This window comes from Microcebus murinus, chromosome 1, assembly GCF_040939455.1.
Source record: "Microcebus murinus isolate Inina chromosome 1, M.murinus_Inina_mat1.0, whole genome shotgun sequence".
Classification (NCBI taxonomy): domain Eukaryota; kingdom Metazoa; phylum Chordata; class Mammalia; order Primates; family Cheirogaleidae; genus Microcebus; species Microcebus murinus.
Genome location: NC_134104.1, coordinates 107,868,952 through 107,889,651, shown reverse-complemented (window position 1 = coordinate 107,889,651; position 20,700 = coordinate 107,868,952). Strand labels below are relative to the sequence as shown.

The following is a 20,700-nucleotide window of genomic DNA, read 5'->3' as shown; positions in this document are numbered from 1 at the left end:
CATATTCCCTTCCTGACTTTGAGTACTTACATATTAATAGTTGGAATCATGGTGGATAAGTAGCTTTTCATAGTTTTTAAACTGTTTAAAAACTAAAGATAATAATATGTGATAGGTTTTGAATTTTGGATTGATATTTAATATCTTGACATCTGTGGTACCATCCGTTTCTGGGTTTTTTCCTACCTTGCCGGTTGTTTTTTCTCAAACCCCTTGGCAGGGGGGTTCCTTATTTTCCATCATTTTAAATATTGTTGGAGTCCTCAGGATACTGTTTAGACCCTCTTCTCACATTCTTCATCATGCTAAGAGAATATCAGTGGTTTTGTGTGTCGTCTTTTGGCTGTAGGAAGCCTACGTATATATGCTCTAAGGCAGTCAAACCTGTTAACTTCAGCCTAGGTATCTCCTTACATTCAGACTTCCCTGATCTCTCATAGCCAGTTAATCACAAAATACTTCCATGTCTACCTCCTGAGTGTTTCTTCAGCCTGTCCATCTCTCCTGTCCCCATTAAGGGTACTATCCTTCAGTGAAAATGCAACAACCTTCTAACTTGTCTTTGTTACTTGAATTTTCTAATGTGACTACCTGCACTTACTGTTCTTTTTATTTGGAACACTTTTTGTATATGTGTATCCATTTCTTCTCCACCCAACTGTGCCACTTCCTCTGTGTTCTTTCCTGACCGAAGGTCTTGATTATATGGTCCCAAAACATCCTCTAAAATCTTACTTAGCACTTACCTCTCCTATAACTTGTGTTTCTCCTGCCCTAAACTGTAAATTCATAAACTCTGGAATTATGTTTATTTGACATTGTATCCCTAGTATATGGTAAATGTTTAAATTCCATTAAAATCCCTCTGGAATATGGCATTACAAAATTTGGTATCTGAAAAGAGTATTAGAAATTATTGTATATAATTAGAGGTAAGAATCAGATGTAGAGACCAGATTAATTTGTTTAAGTGAGTGCTTCTTGTGTATTTCATGATATTTAGATTTTGGCCACTATAAACTACTAATCTAAGTTATATAGGTAACATAGTGTTTATAATGTACCAGATATTAATGCATTATCTCACTGAATCCCAATACTTGCTCCTATTATTTTTTCAAGAGGCAAAATAGCTTGTCTGAAGTCATATATTAAAAGTGTTAGAGTTGGGATTCAAACCTGGATATGACTCCAGAATAATAGCTCTTTTATTCAATACCACCTGTCAGAGTCTGAGTCTAGAATTATAAATCTGAGTTGGTAGGGAATTTAGTGGTCGTTTATTCCAGCTACTTGCCTCATACTTGAATCATGTCTATAGTGTACCTTCCAAGTTGTCATCTAGCCTCTGAACACCGCCAGTGATGTTTACCTTAGTAAACATCCTAGTCTTTTTTTTTATTTAATATTTAAACCTTTCATAAACCTTTCCTGTACAAGAATGTTAAAATATGAAGCAGAAGAATCAGATGATCACCATCACTTAAAGCATATAAAAGAATGTAAGCAGAATTACAAATTCTGTGGAAACATTGAACTAGGTCCGGTCTCTAGCTCTGTGTTTTCATGGCTCCTATAATCGAGAGTATGGATTCCAGTCCATGGCCATAAATCACTGATGTTAGTACATACTTCTAAAGTTCTTTTGAAAAATGGATGACATTGTATAAATCTTAGAGATCACAAGGATGTTTCCCCACTTCTTAATTATTGATTCTAGCGATGAAGCAAGGACTTCACAGAATGCCTTATATGTGCTCTGATCTGCCAATGTAAAAAGAGTGAAATACATCTGAATTTCTTTGGACTCCTGGATCTAGCACACTTAGAACTTCCAATTCTTGGCCAAGGGTGGTGGCTCACACAAGGGAGGAGAATCACTTGAGGCCAGGAGTTCAAGATCAGCCTGGGCAAAATAAATCGAGTCACTACAAAAAATTTAAAAATTAAAAAAAAAGAACTTCCATTTGTTTATGAGGCATGCATAAAGGCATGACAATTTGAATTGTCTTCTTTTCTGACCAAAACCTTTTGGTTTCTTTTACTTCTTTCCTTTAGATTTAATTCTGATTGAATGGAGAGTGAGATTGGTCAGTTGAGAGAACCGATACATAGGTATTTATGAGACATGATTATACAATTAAACCGTTCACTAGGTCTATAAATGATTTCTCCCTGATTCTAATCCATGATTCATATACAAAGGTCTTTGTCAAGGTTTTTATCCAAAAGATCATTAAGAGTTTTTAAAGTCCACTTTATTTGCCACGAAGTCTTCTATGACTTTGTCAATCTCCATGATCAATATATGGAGTTGCTTAGTTTCACTGGCCATGGCAACAGTAATGTGAAAATCTATAGAGCCCTAGGTCTGTTTCTCAAACTTAAGCAGTTTTTCTATTTGCTTTCTTCTTCTTCAGTAGGCAACAACCAGATGGAAAGAACATCAAAAAATGTTTCTTAGCTTTTTATTTAAGCTATCTTTATTAGAGAGGCAATACCCTTCCAATCAGTTTCTAATAGTTTAAATAACTTTTTAATTTCTTAAATCTTTGTCCTGGCATGATAAGTCCAATGTAACATCAGTTCATATTGAACTTATAAAATATATTAAATACTGTCAGCTGTATTCCATCTTTTTTTTTTTGAGTAATATATTTAACATCAGTTATATGGTGTTGTAATAAGCAGACCCTTGAGATGGACAGTCCCTGCCTTTAAGGTTTAATTCAAAAGAGAAGAACATTTGATAAAGACAACAAAAACAAAAGTATTTATGGAAGAATCAGAGAGGAGCCTGTTGGCCAGAAAGGAGGGCTTTAAAGGATTTGTAGGTGGGGTATCCCATCTCAGATGATAGTCTTATCTCTGGAATCTAAATTAGATTAAACAAATTTTAGGTCATGATACAAGTCTAGAACGCATAAAAGATACTACACAAATTAATGTGTTCAAATTGCTGTAAAATTCTTTCACTTACCATATGTATATTGTAGAATTGTTATTGCCTGGAAGAATTGAAAGGGATGTAGGTTGAAATGAGAAAAGTTGTTAGCTATTAAAAACTGTTGTCACTGTGTACCTATTTGAGTGCAATTCTTGAGTGAAAAAAATTTTTTAATTTTGTAGTAGTGCCATTTTATACTTTAATTCTATACCAGAATCTGTTTTTGAATTAGGTAATTTCAAAGCAGTGATTTTTCAGGTAGGGTAATATGGGATTTAAAAGCAAAATAACACTTTGTCCCACTGTTCTTATTTGCTTTTAGTAATATTGTTGAAATGTCCTGTAACATTAAAGGAAGGCCTGGGCTATTTTTAGTTAAACATTTTTTTTGGAAATTTCTATGTTGAATAAAATTAACTCAGTTATAATTCAGTGGTCTTTGGAAAAATTTCCCACAGTAAGTTAAGATTGTTTTTTATTCTAAATAATGAAACATTAAGATTCTAAAGAAGATTCTAAGAGCTTTATTAATGTTCAGTCTACAGTAATACTGTGTATAATAAACAATTGTAAATTTAAATCTCAAATTTCATTAGCATATATTTTGAGACTGCATTATTTCTTTAACATTTGAGTGATTGAATACAAAGAAATCAAGTAAATTTAGTAAGGCATAACTAGGATTGTCTCATTCTTGTAGGTGAGATATAGATATAAAACTAGCCTCTCAATACTAATCACAATTGATTTTTATGTATACCTTTCTGCCTAAGGGAGCTTAACTCTAATTTAATTTGTAATTTAAGTTATACCTGGAAAGTAGACCTTACAAAGTATCAAAATCCAAATTGATCCAAACAATAGCAGGAACTAATTGGGTTGGGGTTTTTTAAATGTGTACTATTATAAACAGTTTCATGTAATCCTTAAAGATAGGTACAACTGTGATCCCATTTTACTGATGATTAAACTAGTTTCATCATGTTAACTTGATATGATCTAGTAAGTGGTAGGTAGAGTTTGGATTTAAAAGTGGCTAGTCTAGGCCGGGCGTGGTGGCTCACGCCTGTAATCCTAGCACTCTGGGAGGCCCAGCCGGGCGGATTGCTCGAGGTCAGGAGTTCAAAACCAGCCTGAGCGAGAGTGAGACCCCGTCTCTACTATAAATGGAAAGAAATTAATTGGCCAACTAAAAATATATACAAAAAATTAGCCGGTCATGGTGGCACATGCCTGTAGTCCCAGCTACTCGCGAGGCTGAGGCAGGAGGATCACTTGAGCCCAGGAGTTTGAGGTTGCTGTGAGCTAGGCTGACACCACGGCATTCACTCTAGCCTGGGCAACAAAGCGAGACTCTGTCTCAAAAAAAAAAAAAAAAGTGGCTAGTCTAATTCTAGAGCCCGTGCTCTTAAACCACTTTATAATTCTTTGCGAATTCAGTTTTTGGAATTCTGAGAGAATTTTGAACTGATAAAAGAGAAGCTGTCTTACTCCCTAGGATGTCTCTAGTTCAGAATGAATTAGAGAGCAAAAGGGACTTAAGCCAAGTGGTAGGTAGTAAAGGGATAACCTAGACAACTGTAACTCTTCAGGTCATATATATGTCCTCAGAGCTGTCTTTATATTTTTTTGAAAGTGAAAATTTTAATTCTTTGCTCAAACCCAAGCCAATAAGAAGTTCTTTAAACATTCCAAATGCAAAACATTCATTGATTTATTAAAGTAAAACAAAGGCTAGGTTCCCCACCACCCAAATATGATATTTCTGTTCATTTCATTAAGGGGTGATGACCATGCTCGGTGCTGTCCATTTAGTCTAAATCAGAATCAAGCAACTGTCTCTTAAAAACCTTATGATACTCTTACTCTTCGGAGTATAGCCCTATTTTGAAACAGTCTCTCGATAACTTTTATTTTATTTATTACTATACCTGGATTTGGGGGGACAGGTCAGGAAGGGACATAAGGTAACAAAGGAAAATTAATTAATAACCTAGAAACAAAAGCTGGGTTTTGGTCATGTAGTCCTAGTGGCTAGCCTAATATAATTTTACTTTATCAAATGTATTGTCCATAAAATTATGTTTTTTCTGTAAAGAAAGTTACTTTAAATAACACCTCTGTACCTTCAAGAAATGGGCATAAATGAAAAGATTAGCTATAAGATGAACAAAAATTATGTATGTGCTTTTCACTGATATTTGGCCCTTGTTATACAAGGGGATGTTGTCATTTTCACTTGGTCAAGCCTTATTGTAGAAATGGGATTGAGATGATTTATTCAAGAATGGCTGTTTAGTTGGAAGAAATATGTAGAAATGCTTGAGAAAGAAGAGGCAAATACAGTGCCATTAGATGAAAGGAATAAGTAGCATTCCCAAGAAGAATAGTTTTTCCCCAAGCCCATCTTCTTTCATAACTCTTCTCATGTTGGTGTTTTCCAGTGTTTTGGCTGCACTTATCTTCTCACTATTTAAGCAAGCTCATCTTCTCCCACAGTTTGAGCTACTACCACATTCTGACAACTCTCAAATCTAGACTTCTAGGCTGGAGATTACTCTGGAGTTCTACATACCTATTTCCAGCAGCCTTCTTTCTGTATTTCTCCACTAAGGATCCACACTGTGTATGTCTCAAAATGCAGAACTCTCAAGTAAAACTTAATTTATTTTTTCATCTTTATTCATAGGTTACTCCACCCCTCAAAAATCTAGCTGCCTTCCTGTGACATACCAGTTAGCTCCCAATTCCTAATTCCTAGTTGCTCCAAGCAAAAAAACCTGTCTCATCTTTCGTATTTTCTTTGTCCTAGATTAGTCCCTTTCCCTTATTATCTCTCTGATCTCTCACATATTCTCTTGTTTCAGTTGTAAAAACTATTTCATTTCATTTTTATATTCTGTACATTTTCATGCCTGTGACCAAGCATTTTCAATGTTCTGCTATCCCTACTTCCATAACTTTTTTTCTAAGACATATCTTAAATGTTACTTCTCAACACTGCCACCACCAAAAACAAAACAAGGAATAAAATCCCAAAAGTGTCATCTAGAAAAGTAAGTGTTACTGAGAGTTGCCTGTATAGGAAATAAGAGGTGAAGTTTGTTAATCTATTGCCTCCAAAGGATTTGGATTACCTAAGATGTATGAATTAGATATTAGGTAGCAAGAAGATATGACAAGTTTAGCTTCAGACTAAAAATGAATAAGAATAAGGAATATTCCCCCATTTATTTGTTTTGACTATAGTTAAAATGCTATCCTTACCCATATTCATTAGATACCAAGGCCTCCTGTAGAGAAAGCCACTTTTGCCATTAAATGCAGGAAATGGCTTTAGAGGTGATCTAATACAGCTACTTTATTTTATAGCTAGAAAAAGAGGCCTCAGAGTCAAAATAGCAAGTTACATATTTAGGACTCAAATTCCAAGTACATAATCCCTTCCCCCTTTTTTTCCTCTGATGTACAAAGTATACATCTAAGTCTGGGTAATTGTCAGTCATACACTATTTTTTCCCAGTCTTCAGGAAATAATTTAAAGTAGCCAGCATTGTAGTGCCATATTTTTAATTTGGGCTTAAACCTCTTGGTGTGTGTCTTTCATTCCCCAGTGATACGCTATCATTAAATTTACTAGTTATGTAAGCACTCCAACATTGGGGAAAATGCCATCCTCCCCCTACCCATTTCTCCTACCCTTTTGTGGGTCCTACTCTGAGAAAGGAAATAACATTTTCAAGTAATATTTTCAAGCCTTGCCTAATTTTAGTCTGAGAAATAACTAGTGTATAAACTCATATGATTCTATGTTCTTATGACATGTAAATATTTAACTTGAAATAATAAGATGTTAATTAAACTTTCTTAGTTCATTTGTATGTTTGGATTGTAATAGTGAAATTGGTGTGCAAATTTCACTTTTGTATAAGTCTTCAATTTGTATCTTCTGTTTTAAATGTTTTAATAGAAAGAATATTAGTTCCAGTTTTAAAAATAAATTTCCTTAGAGTGTCTATACAAGAAAAAATTAATTGTATCATAATATTACTACCAAATATTAAAATGATCACCTCAAAATATCATAATTTGGAAATGTAAAGAGATCTGCGAAAAGAAGGTCATGTTAATATTAATCTTATCTATACCTTCTTTGGAGTGCATTTTTAATGTAACATTTTTATTGTGTAAGTTTATGTAGCCTATTGTATCATGGATGTTTACCACAAATTTTTACTATTTACTTACCAGATTTACTACTTTTTTTTTTTTTTTAAGAGACAGGATCTTGCTGTGTTGCTCAAGCAGATCTCAAACTCCTAGCCTAAAGTAGTCCTCCCATGTCAGCCTCCCAAGTAGCTGGGATTATAGACATGAACAGATTTACTTTGCGTAAGCAGAAATAGATGTACTGGAGTTATAAACAATTATTTACATCATATATTTGGGTGTTTATAATTTGCCACAAACCAAGGAAATGAATTTTTACAACTCACAAATATTTATGTTGATTGTTGTTTTGTGTGTTAAACATAGTACCTTATCTCTCAGAATGACACAGTTCCTAAAAAAGTAGAGTTGGCACTTCTTGCTCCTTTCTCCCCTTTCCTGTTTCTTTTTGTTACTTTTCCTGTCTGCCATTTGTATTTTAAGTTCATGATGATCATGGTAATAACTCTCCATCCTAAGTCATTTTCATTTTGGAAGGAGTTTTTCAGTATTCTTCAAAGTGTAGTGAAAGTAACCTTGCTTCCATCTCTGTCCCCCATCTGCCTGCCTTCCCTAACAGATAACCACTTTCTTAGAATGTATGTATCCTTTCACAGTGTATGCATGTATAAGCAGATACATACTATCTTCCTTCATGTAAATGGTAATATATTGTGCACACATCTGTACCTTTACTTTTAAAGATCTCCAGGATACATTGTTCCCATCTCAATATATAGAAAAGTATCTTCATGGTTTTTTAATAGATGGCATATTATTCAATTGAATGGATGGCTACATGAGGATTTATTTAAATTAAATAACTCCCTATTGATAGAAGCCTTGCTGTTATAAACATTATTATAATGAGTAGCCTTGTAAATGTATTATTTCCTATGTATATAAAATATCTATAGGATAAATTACCAGATGTAGGACTACTGGCTCAAAGAGTGAATAAATAAGTGGGGGATGAGGAAGAGAAGAAAGGGAAAGGGAGGGAGAGAAATTTGTTTTGGAAGATGGTATTACATTATAGTTTTAATCTGTATTTTTATTATGCCTCAGCTATTGAGTATTTTTTCATGTCTTATGAACTGTCAGTGTGAATTCTCCCCATTATTTTCTGTATCGGGATTCTGGTCTTAATAGATTCTAGAGATATTTTGTATTTTAGGGAAATTATTGAAGATTTTTTATTTTTCTTTATTTTCAGGCAGGTAGTTAGATAAGCCTCTTCCATTCCAAAATATTAAAGAAATTTATCCGAACTGGGCTTAAGTTCCTTACTACAAAAGTACTATTGATTCTGGACAAAGAGGTTCTGAAGTAGGAAAGGGACTTTGTATTGATTTCATACTTTTTAATATATACTCTTGAGTTTTTTTTTTACCATGTGAATGTAAAAAAAGGATTTATTTGAAATAATTATAGATTGATAAAAAATTGCAAAAACGAGAGGAAAAGAGTTGCCTCATGTACCCTTCACCCAATTTCCCCCAATGATAACACATTTGTATGACTGTAGTGCGGCATCAAAAATCAGGAAATTGACATGGGTTACATGTCCACACCATGTATGCTTTTTTTCTCTTTTTAAACATATTTTTCTGGCTAGCAATTTGACCTAAAATTAACAAGATAAAATACTACTATAAAATATGCTGAGGGCATTGGTGAACAAGGTTATTGCAGAAGATGCTAACAGCAAATGTCCACCATTGTATAAGTATTTAGCTGAGTTTTTAATAGTTCCTTGGTAAAAGCTTTCATTACACCATTGTAAGACTGGCTTCTTAAAAAATAACAGTTTTGTAAGTAGAAGTTCTACCTGCTTGCTCAGAATGAATATTATAGCTTTAAAATCATTTATTTTGTGTTACTAATAATAAAAATTCTCCATGGGGCATTTTATGGGTTTTTTAAATCATGAAATTAAACAGATTATTTGTTTTACATTGGTAGAATTTATGGTCAATAATTAGAATACATAAAATTTTGAGTTCTTAGCTTAATTTACCATGAAACTTCATCTAGTATTCTTAACCATAGAGGTTTGTGTTTGGCCAGGGATTAAGTCTACATGAATTTTAATTTATTTAGGCTCTTTTGAAAAAAATCATTTTCTTTTAAGTGTTAAGCTGTAAATATTTTTTTAGTGCCCTCTTTCAGAAGAGTGGTGGGTTTTATAAATTATATCTAATCTTCACAGGCTTGCTGAACACTGGATTCATTAGATCTATTCTTTTGTAATCAGTGACTTACATTTCATAATTTTATTTCTATAAAACATGTATTTCTCAGAGAACAGGCAAAATGTTACCCAGGTTAGAATTAATGCATTTTAGTAGTAATGATGTTATTATTTTCGGAGGTGGGAGAGTGTGGAAGGAAGGTTATATAGTGATGTACTGGAAACAGTATATGATTCATAAGGGCTGACCTCCAAGAAAAGCTTAGCTTCCTTCTACTTGTAAGTTTATGAAGAATCAGTTATAGCTGTTTTGGGCAAGAGGGCTTGAGCACGAAGTATATCAGATTTATCACCTCAAAGGAGTTCTTACTACAAAAATTAAATTCTGTAATTTGGGGAGTTCCTTTAGTGGATTTATAATTGTGATTATGACTCAACACAAAGCTAGAAGGGACTTTTGAACAAAGCAGGGTAACCTTTTTTTTTTTTTAACAATATTCTACTTACAGATATATATAATTTTAAGATATCTTCACCTTTCTAACAAACCAAAAGAACATTTAAGTTCTTAAGAAATAGGTAAAATATATTGGCTGTAAAGATCATGAGCAGGTGCCTTTTCCAAGTTACTCCCTTATTCTCGGAGCTGAACCTCCTCTAGGAATGTGCTAGATAAGATAAATGGCATATTATGAACATGGTTTAATCTTTGGATCCATGTTTACAGTTTCACAACTAACATTTGTGTTTAAAGTACTCTTTATAATATATACAACTTGATATATTTAAGGTCATTATAGATAGTTGCTTGCTTTATTTCACAGTCTTACTATTATGGAAGAAAAAGCATGTGTTTTAACAAATGACATTAGGTCCAGGTTTGAATCCTCTTCCTAGCATTGTGTCTTTGAGCAAGTTACTTAGTCTCAGTTTCCTCAATTGTAAAATGAAAATGTTGCTCAGGTTTATTGGAAGGACTTACTAAGATAATGTGTGCCTGCCATAAAGTGGACAGCCATTGTGTTCTTTTCCTGTGCCTTGTTGGTTTGTTAATTAGTGTTTATATCAAGGGGAGAACAGAAGAAAGATGAAGTAGTCAAAATGTGTCCAGTTTTAAAAAGAGAAGAAATTTGCACTATTTTTATTTTAAACAAGTAGGCATGGTGTGTCTGTCCACATTACTATGGATAAAGAAAAAAGTTTATTTCTCATAAAGAATTTTCAAAAAATATGAGATCAAGTTAGATTACCTTTGCCTTTCACTGATTTTAACTTGTGAAGTTGGAGGTTCTTATCGGGCTTCTTGACTTCCCAGTGATCTTGCAAGTGATCTGTTGTGATAAGTGTAAGGAGACCTGGGACGAAAAACTGTGATGGGGAGCCAGTTGGGATGAATTAAAAGATGAACACCATGGAAAGCCAACCTTTCTCACTTGTAGCATTGATATTTTAAGTGAGTTTTCCTTTTCCTGTGAATGTGATTGTTATTGGCTTTGTTTAAACACTAAATTTAAGCTCATTTGGTTCTTTTGGAGTGGCAATTCCAGTAAATAAATAAAATTTTATTATATATCTATATATATCTGTATATATATAGAAGGTCTTTCTTCCTGTCTTTCTATAGTTCTATATTTCTGTTCCTTCCCTTCATACCACAACTTTTAATTCATCTGTAAATCTAATCAAGGCTTGGTTTCCCCCCGCCCCCCCCCCCCAGGAATATTCTCAGCTCTTCATTTCTCCAGTACTTCTATGGTAGCAATTATAACACTTGATTTTAAATTATTTCAGGCCAGGTACAAGAGCTTACTCTTATAATCCCTGCACTTGAGGAGGGCCAAGGCCCTCAGGATTGCTTGAGGCCAAGACTTCACGATCAGCCTGAGCAATAGAGTGAGACCTCATCTCTACCAAAAGAAAAAAATTAGCCAAACATGGTCACACAGGCCTGTAATCCTAGCTACTCAAGAAGATCACTTGAGCCCAGGAGCTCAAGGTTACAGTGAGCTATGGTCATGCCACTGTACTCTAGCCTGGATGACAGAGAAGATCCTGTCTCTTAAAAAAAAAAAAAAAAAAAATTATTTCAGTTTGAGTGTTCATGTGCACATACACACTCCTTAATCTGAAGTATGATTTATTCATACTACCACCATTTTGGGGTATCTAACTGTATACCAGGTATATATACATTATTCTCAGAGTACAAAAAAGAAAAATACAGGAAGCCTCTTAGGGAGCTGAAGTTTGGAAACTGGTTAAATATGATGTAGTAAACACAATAATATAAAGAAAACAAGGTATAATATAATACATCAGGTGAAGGAAGCAAACTTGAAGGAAATTATACATTCTCCTTCAGTTGATTTTTCTTACTTTAAAAGATCTCTTCCGGGTATCTGTATTCAGAAAAAAAATTTTAAAAGATAATAAAGAAAAACAAAAAGAGCACTATGTTGACTCTAAACACAATAGAAAACATCTTAATACTCTCATTGAAACAGTATTTTTAAACCATGTTTTGGGGTTTTTGAAACAGAATACCCTCTAATTTGCTTAAGACTGACTACCATATTGGTATCTTTATTGTAAATCTGTCTATTTAAAGCAAAGCTTCTCAAACTTTAGTGTCTATCAGAATCACCTGGAGAGTTTGTTAAACTAGATTACCTGGCCCTATCCCAAGAGTGAGTAATTCTGTAAGTCTAGGATAAGTCCAAATATTTACATTTCTAACAAGTTCCAAAGTGACACCCATGCTTCTAGTCCAGGGACTGCATTTTGAGAATTAATTTATCTGAACTTAAAATTTTTTAATGGCTTCCCAATGTGAACCTAGTATGAATAGCTTCCTAAGTGTTTCAAATCTTATTACTGTTAGTATGTATCTGAGCTCCTATGGTCCAAGCACTGTATTCACTTCTTCACAGAGGTGAAGGTAAGGAACCTCCCTTAAGGAGCTCAGTGTAATAGGATCAACAGTGGTAATATTATTGCAGTAAAAGTAACCACTGTCATGTATTGAGTGCTCAGTGTGCCAAATATTATTTAAACTCATTTAATCCTCACAGGAGTTTTATGGATTAGGCCATAATAATCTTTATTTTAGATGAAAAACAGGTCGAGAAAGGTTAGTTTCCCAGAATTCACACAGGGAGTATATGGAAGAGCCAGAATTTGTTATTATGCCTTCTTTCCTTATATTAAAAGTTTGTGAAGATTGGTGGACCACAGGAGGGATGGATTAATTGGCTCTACCTTAGGAAGTGAGACAGCATCACAGAAGAGATTACACTGGAACAACTTAAAGAATGAGTGAAAGATAGCCATATGAATTGAAACTATGAGCATTTCCAGCTGAGGGAGTAGTTTCTTCAAAGCCAAGGAAACCTTGAGAAAACATATGTTCCACAGACTGTAAATAGAAGAGCATAACACAATAGGCCAGATGGAGTATAAGAGGAAAAGAGACCATATAAAGCGAGGTCAAGGTCATGAAGAATTTTGTATACCAGGTTAAGAAATTTTTAAGAAAGAATTAGTTCTTTGTATTCTTTCTCCTTTCATCTCTGTAAGCCAGTGGTTCTCAAAGCATGATTAGATAGCAGAATTAGCATCATCTGGGAACTTGTTAGATATGCACATTCCTGGATCCCACCCCATACCTACTGACTAAGAAACTCCTAAATGGAGCCCAGCAATCTGTGTTTTAACAAGACCTCCAGATGACTCTGGTGCATGCTAAAGGTTGAGACCACTGCAGTAAGTTGTTAAATTCTTGAATAACAGCCTTCAAAATAGTCAAAGATCACTGTGGTGATAGTAATTTTTTTTTTACTTAAGCCCCAGTGTGATAGTAACTATAGTGATAGTAATTAGCTCTGTAACTGATTTAATTCTGTTAGAGTATAGTACTCAACAAAGTTGAAATATTAATGCCTTTTAAGGTATACATATCTTCAATGATCCATTTATACCTTGCAAACCTGTTTCCTCTGTTGCCATAAAGGAGGTCTGTGTCAGGACAAGAGTTTGTTAAATCAGCATTCAAAGAATAGCATGCTAATTATTCTTCCTTAGCTATGGAAATGATTTGGAAACTTGCTTACTGATATTAGTTACCTAAAAAAAAAAGAAAGAAACAATAAACCCTCTTAAGATTTTTTCCCCCACGTGTTTATTAATATGTAAAACTGGTATATAAAAGTTAGCATTTAAGGTGTTTTATTTGAACCGAGCGTGTTGAAGGAATCAAATGTATTTGTCACAAAATGACTTAAAGTGATTAAATCTTTCATTGCCATAGAAATAGAAACAAGGTATAATCTAGGATTCTCAAGCAAACTTGAAATATGCCTATCATTATTTTTTTGTTGTTGTTGTTACCAAAATGTGTTCTGTATTTGTGGTGAATATATCTACATAGTATCTGGCACTGAACTTTACACCAAAGTCTTATGGTTTATGTAGTGGTTCTATAGTTTATAATTATATATAGTCCTACTTTACACAACTTTATAAGCATTTATAGCCCAACATATATGAAGTATTTATTAATTATTTATATATCCGTTGTAGTTTATTAGATATACAGAGACCCTTTTCATCTTAGAAATAATAGCAGCAAGAAGTGAAGTAGTATGGTATAATTAATGTTGGTTAATACTCAAATAAACAGACTTAATGTTTTCCGTGTAATGATGCAGGGTTTCAGGGATTTAGAAGTGGAAAGTCTGTTGAGACATTGATACCAACCCCTTCATTTTACAGATGGGGAAACTGAGTTAAATAGGTGATTTGCTGATGTCACACAGATAGTGAGTAGCAGAGCCAGGATTATAACCAAGTCTGCTTGGAGTACAATGTAAAAGACAAACTACATAGGACAGGATATTTCTGATCTCCATTCCCATATATCGTAAAATAGTCTTCAGCACCAAAATCTTATCAGGTGGAGTATACTTTATAAAGATTATTAATGTTTTATATAAAAAAATTCTTCTAAAGACCTCTTTTTATATTGATACAGTCGGCTCAAGTATCAGATGTTTCTTTACAAGAGCAATTTAAAAAGCCTAGTAACTCTTTCAAAATTTACAAAAATACCAAGTAAAGAATATAGATTCTTGCCATTCCTTACTACTTAACACATGGGAGAAGCATCAGAGAGGACAATTATTCAACCTTTATGTATAATTATCATACAACTGCTAAGATGATACTTGAACTTGGGATATACTTACTGGCTAGTCTCCTTCAAATTATTTCCAGTAAAAACTGGTCCAAACCCACATACCTTATTAGTTTTTGCCAGCAAGTAGCCTACAATCAAAGCATGCAGGTATGCCAGAATGTTGAGTTTCTTGTTAACCAACCCTGCCCAAAAGCCCTCTGAATCAGTTTTAGAAGCCAGTTTTAAAAATTTAAAAAAACCAGATGTTAAAATATAAAAATTACAAAGAAAAACCATCTAAATTGTATGCAATAAGTAGAATTTCCACATGAAAGGCAATTAGAATATACAGTTGGTTAATGAAGAAGTTCAAGAGAGATGGAGAGGGCACTGCTCATTTAAAATACATCCTTTTAAGACCACTGAATTGAGAACTTCTGTATAAAATTGGGAGTTAGTTTTAAAGTAGCATATGTATATCATAGGCAAATTAGTAATGTTGGAACTACAAAGGATTTTTTAGGAGACCTTCATTTTAAAAACGAGCTGAGTACTGCATTGTGAGAATAGACTGAAGCTATTTTAAATTACTATATTTGGTTTTAAGTAAGACACAAATGTATTTTACATTATTTGAAGAATTGGAAGGGAAGTTAAATTATTTTAGAATAATTTAATGAAATATTCTAATTTTTTCCAGTGCATCTGGGGGAGGTGTTGTAGCCATTGACAACAAAATAGAACAAGCAATGGTAAGTAAGTTTATGGTTCTCCCATTTCATAGATTGTTGGTTGTATGAAACACTTAGTTCTTCTGAATTCTAAAAAACAAAATTTTTTTAAACCAAAGATGACCAAAGTTTATTTTTTGATAATGAGATTTAGTTGAAGATGCTAGAACATTGAGAACTTTTAGTCTAGAATGGAGTAAATATTTCTCCCATTTGACCATCCCACATTTCATGCATTACCATTGAAGGGGCAGGGGGAGCATACATAATTAAATGTAATATGTTCCCAAAATATTTCAATATTGAAAATAGTTTATAGACAAAAAGAGTATTAAAGTGAAAACTTCAGCTGGAAATCTGATTCCAGTTTCTTATGTACGATATAAATAGGAACTGTTAGTCTTAAACTAAAGCCTAAGATTTTAAAGTCAGAAATTATAAGTCAAGGTTAGTCTGAGTGCAGTGGTGTTTACAACTAATTGATCACAACCAGTTACAGATTCCTTTGTTCCTTCTCCACTCCCACTGCTTCACTTTACCAGACCAGTAAAAAAAAAAAAAGAACAATAATAATAATAATAAAGAAATTACAAGTCACTTCAGTACTATGACTAGTTTAATGTCAGACAACTTTCCATTGGAGTATTACTCTTTGTTCTCTTGATCTAACATCTAAGCATGTGACTTTAAATTTATTTTTTTTAAATTCTAAGCTTATAACTGACAATGTGAAGAGCTAATATTTTTGGAAATTCCAAACTCTGAAAAGAAAATCGTGGCCTTGCTCCTCTAGTTGGTAACTGGATTTCTTTCACCCCATCTCTCTTAGGCTCAAAGATATAGCAGAAACATTGAAAAGCAAGAGCAGGAAAATTAATACACCTTGTGTTTATAAGGCACCAAAGTAGGCCAGAACCAAATAGCTCCAACTTTCCCTTTCACTCTTTTTTTTTGACATTCCTAATTTTGTTTTTCACAGGATCTGGTGAAAAGCCATTTGATGTATGCAGTAAGAGAAGAAGTGGAAGTTTTAAAGGAACAAATAAAAGAATTAGTTGAAAGAAACTCTTTACTTGAACGAGAAAATGCACTCTTAAAATCTCTTTCAAACAATGATCAATTATCCCAACTCCCGGCCCAACAGGCCAATCCTGGTAGCACTTCTCAACAGCAAGCAGTGATAGCACAGCCTCCGCAGCCAACGCAACCTCCACAGCAGCCGAATGTCTCCTCAGCATAAAGCTTTCTTAAGCCTCATTAAGAAAAAACTGAAAGCAATCTATCCTTGTGTGCCACTGGTGTTCTTTCCACTTTATACGAAAGCAAGTAGCCATGCTTTGGTTGTGTGTTTGGCCTTTTCAGTATTAGACAATCATTCTACAAGAGCTTTTCCTCTTTCTGAGATGTCATGCAACATTGTTGATGTCCAGTTCTATGTCATCAGGACACAAGGAGAATAAGAGATGGGGTTTATTAAAGCGAGCAAAGTCTGCATTTTACCTGGTGCGCATGAATGGGGTCTTTAAGAGTTTTGGTGGCTCTCCCACGTTTCCTATTACCCTGAGCCTTCCTATCACATTATAAATAATAGTTCATCTAAAGAGCCACTTTTCTTTTAATATCAGTAACATTTGCCTATATAAGTTTTCATTTATTTGTGTTTTATTTATTACAGGGCTGCTATTTTCATAATGTACATGAACAATGTCACAGAACTTTTTTAATTTTTTGAATAATTATCAGTAAAGGAATTGAAAGACAGGATTGCATTTAATAGATAAAACGTTTAGGCAATAATTGAACAAAAGAATCCTGGCATATTTCTAACACTAATGGCAATTTACCTTTGGTATTTATTTTCAGTAGTCAAGACCCAGCTTGAATGTAAATTTTGTATAGTGTAAGTATGAAGAACATAGTGCAACTGTACAGGTAGTCACCAGTTATTGTGATATAATAAATAATTGGGCTATTTTGATGAAGAAAACTTTGTTCATTTGTTTCTACTTTCTAATAGAGAAATTGCCACGATTCCTCTGCTTTTCAACATTTCGTATGACTTTTTTTTCGGGTGGGAATAAAAAGCTGTGAAATTGTTCAACCTACTTTGTAACCAAAGAAGCAAAGCTGTGTAATGGAGTTTTTTTTTTTTTTTTTTTTTTATAATGCACATTCTTTATGTATTTTTATTTAGTGTTTTCTTGGTCACAATTTTCTTTGCTGTCTAGCATGATCTGCATGACCTATAATCTTTGAACCACTTTCGTACCTCATGTTTTTAATCCAGCACTCTTATGTAATATGTACTAGTCTGTGAACAATGTCAAATAAAGAACGAACAGGTAGTATGGTGGAGCTGAGCTAGTGTACAATACACTAGTTGTAAAAAAAAAAAAAAATGAAGTGAGCCATCTTTTGTTCATTTAAAATGGTGTTTTGAATTTCGTATGCAGAAAACGTTTTGTTACATTGCAGATTTTAATGTATTTAATAAATGCAACATGCAGATTAAGTGCAGTGTATACTGAGTATTTAAATTAAAATGTACATTTCATAAATACAGTTTCAAGAGAAAGCATCATTTTGTGTATACTAACACATTAAGTGTATGTCAGAAATTGATGTATAAATATATATTTTAACACATTTTCTGAAATTAAACTGCAGTTTTGTTGAAATGTTTGGCTCCATATGTGTTCAAAATTTGACTAGATTTGTATTTTCACAGTTCAAAATATTCCTTAAATGAAAAGCTATGTTATTAATGACTTAATGATAGTTCTTAAATTTTCAAAGTAAAATAATTTAAAGAATGCAAAAATAGTGAGCAATATTTGTACTCAATATTTATGTTAATGACACTTAAATAGGAAATCCTTGTCTACCAAAACTTTTACTTGAATTCAGAAAGGTGCCTGTAGAAATTAACAGGTGCTGTGTCTGTAGCCAGCTAGCTAACCAGGAGTTAATGAGTACCATTAGTTCTCCAGGTTAAAGAGGATAAATGTTCTTTATTTGAAATAAAAACTTAATTAGATTAGCCACAAATAAGCATAAAATGTACACGGGCTTACCAAATATCTTATATTCTGGTTGTGCTGCAGGATATATTGTTCAGTGAACAAAATTTTAATATTAACATTACAAATAAAGGAACTGAAGTACACAGGCTGGAGTAAACAACCCTTAGGATGTGGAGTAAGATTCTAAGTAGAGCCACCACAGGTGATATAGAATGTGCAACTTGGCTGTTGGAATGTTAACCAAAAGGTTTGCTGGATGTGGCCCCCTCCAGTGCTAGTAGTGTTAATAGAGGCAGGAAAAAACAAGTATTAGAAAATGGTTTGGATTTTTGTGAAAATAGAGACGTTTTTGTTTCTGGGGATAGTAAAACAATTTATGAACATACAGTAATAGTACTGTCCAAGGAAATGAATAATATGTTTAAGTTTAAAATGGTAACTAATAGCAATTATTACTGTTTTTACATTTAAAAAAAATAGAAAAGGAGAGAAAACAGATAGTTCAAAGAAATGGCAGTTTCTCAAGGTTTAACCTCTAGTAACCTAAGAAATGCAAATTAATATTTTAATGAATTCTTATAAGTGTATTTTAAATAGCAGGACTTAAAGTAGGAAGGCAAGCTTTCCTGTGTATTTCTAGAAAGTAATTTGGCAATATATATCCAGAGCCTTAAATATTACGAAGCTTTTCAGTGCAGTGACATGAGAAGATACTCAACTCATGGTGCAATGTTCAAAAATGCAAATTTATTGTAGTGCCTGTCCTCTCCTCTCCCATCATCCCCCTTTTCCCTCAGAACCCAAACTATGCCCCCTACCACCACCACAAAGAAAAGCTGTGAAAGGAAGCCTTTACATCCAAACCTATTCCTGTGAGGTGCACCCACATTCCAAAATCAGGAACAAACTTGAGGAAGGAAAAGCTGTTAGACTTTTCTGCCTCAGATATATTGTGTTTGCAAATACCAAGCATTCCCCCAATTGATTGTTTAGAATCTTAAGTAACTTTCAGTTTAACCTTGGAGACTTTGGGTCTCCTCCAAATATTAATGGAATAATAACTCCCAATTTGGGGGCACAGTCTTATAGGAATGCCATCTTTAATTTTATTCAGAGCAATGCCCATAGACCAAGGTGCCACCTAAGCACTGGAAAGTTTAGCCAACCAGTTAATCAGAAGTAGAATTTTTTCTGATATGGTCATTATCTGCAATTCAAACCTAACTTGCCCCAAAGAAAATGTATTTTAGGTCCAATATGATCTCACAGCTTGCCACAGCAAAAATAAATAGTACGGGATAGGAGGCATTAAATACAATTGTATGTTCAAAATGGCTAGATTTTTCCAATTCTGTTTGTAATGTTCTAAGCTAAGTATGGAGATAAAGTGTCTTCAGTGTAACCATAATACCTCTGTTCTTCAGGGAAATTTATCTTTGAAGAACCAGAAACAAACTATTAGCTAATTTTCTGGAAACAAATTTTTAACACATTAACTGCCATATGAGTTGTATTTAACTCATGCTAGTTTTGAGGCTGGGGCCTGGTGAAGCCTGTGTAACTCACATGTCTCTTTACCCTGGGAGCCACATGAGCTGTTTTTGCATATAACTCATGTACAGAAAACCACAAATTTTTCATTAACGTAAAAAGGATCATTTTATTTTTGAAGTTTTTATTCCATTTTCTTAATAAAACACTATGGCCCCAAGGAAAAAATTGTTTTTCTAGTGTGGCAGTCAATGTGTTCAGATGATCCATAGTCATTTTTAAAGCTTTATAGCTCAGTGGCTGGCATGTTGTGATGTGACTCGATTCTCTTTAATAATCCTGTTAAAAGGACAAAACCCAGCCCTCAAATTCACAACTTATGGATGTGAAGGCGATCTGGCTGCGACATCTGTCCTGCTCCATTGATCGCCATAGTTGATTCCGATGCTTCTGGCTGGCTTGGTGGGTGCCCCCTTCCTCACCGCTCCATGTGCATCTTTCTGAAGCTGTGCTTGGTTGAAGAGGACGACCTTACCCCCATAGAGGAGGACCATTCTTCAGTCAAGAGTATAGGAGCAGCTGCACTCCCCTGCTAGAACTTCCAAACAAGCTCTCTCAAGAGTCACAGTTTAGATGAGGCGATAGACAAACTGTAGAATGCAACAAGAAACCTTTTTATGAACAAAGATGGCTTTGTCAGGGTAGGTTTCTTCAGAGGTGACACCTGAGTCTTGAAGGTTACAACAAGAGCCAAGGGGAAGGACATACCAGGCACAAGAAAATAGTGCTCAAAGACAAAGGAGTGCATAAACAAGGTTCCTAGGGTAGCCACAGAATTTCACTGGACACAGGCAAGCAATGACTGTCCCACCGACCTTAGTAGTTGGCATTTAGTCAGAAAGCAAGAATGATTTGTTGAATAATATTAAGCA

General features: G+C 34.0%; 1 protein-coding gene across 3 annotated transcripts in view; it reads left to right on the top strand.

Annotated features, from left to right (window-relative positions):
* Window positions 1-17,932, top strand: part of TSC22D2 (TSC22 domain family member 2) — a 48,943-nt gene extending 31,011 nt beyond the window's left edge. For 2 of the 3 annotated variants that reach the window (XM_012782850.3, XM_012782851.3), the window contains 2 exons: window positions 15,224-15,275; window positions 16,234-17,932. In XM_012782850.3, coding sequence (XP_012638304.1) covers window positions 15,224-15,275; window positions 16,234-16,494 — 313 coding nt within the window. In that variant the 3' untranslated portion in view covers window positions 16,495-17,932. Of the gene's footprint in view, window positions 1-15,223; window positions 15,276-16,233 lie in introns of those variants that run through there. The other variant, XR_012920020.1, reaches the window with a different exon arrangement.
* Window positions 17,933-20,700: the final 2,768 nt, after the last annotated feature.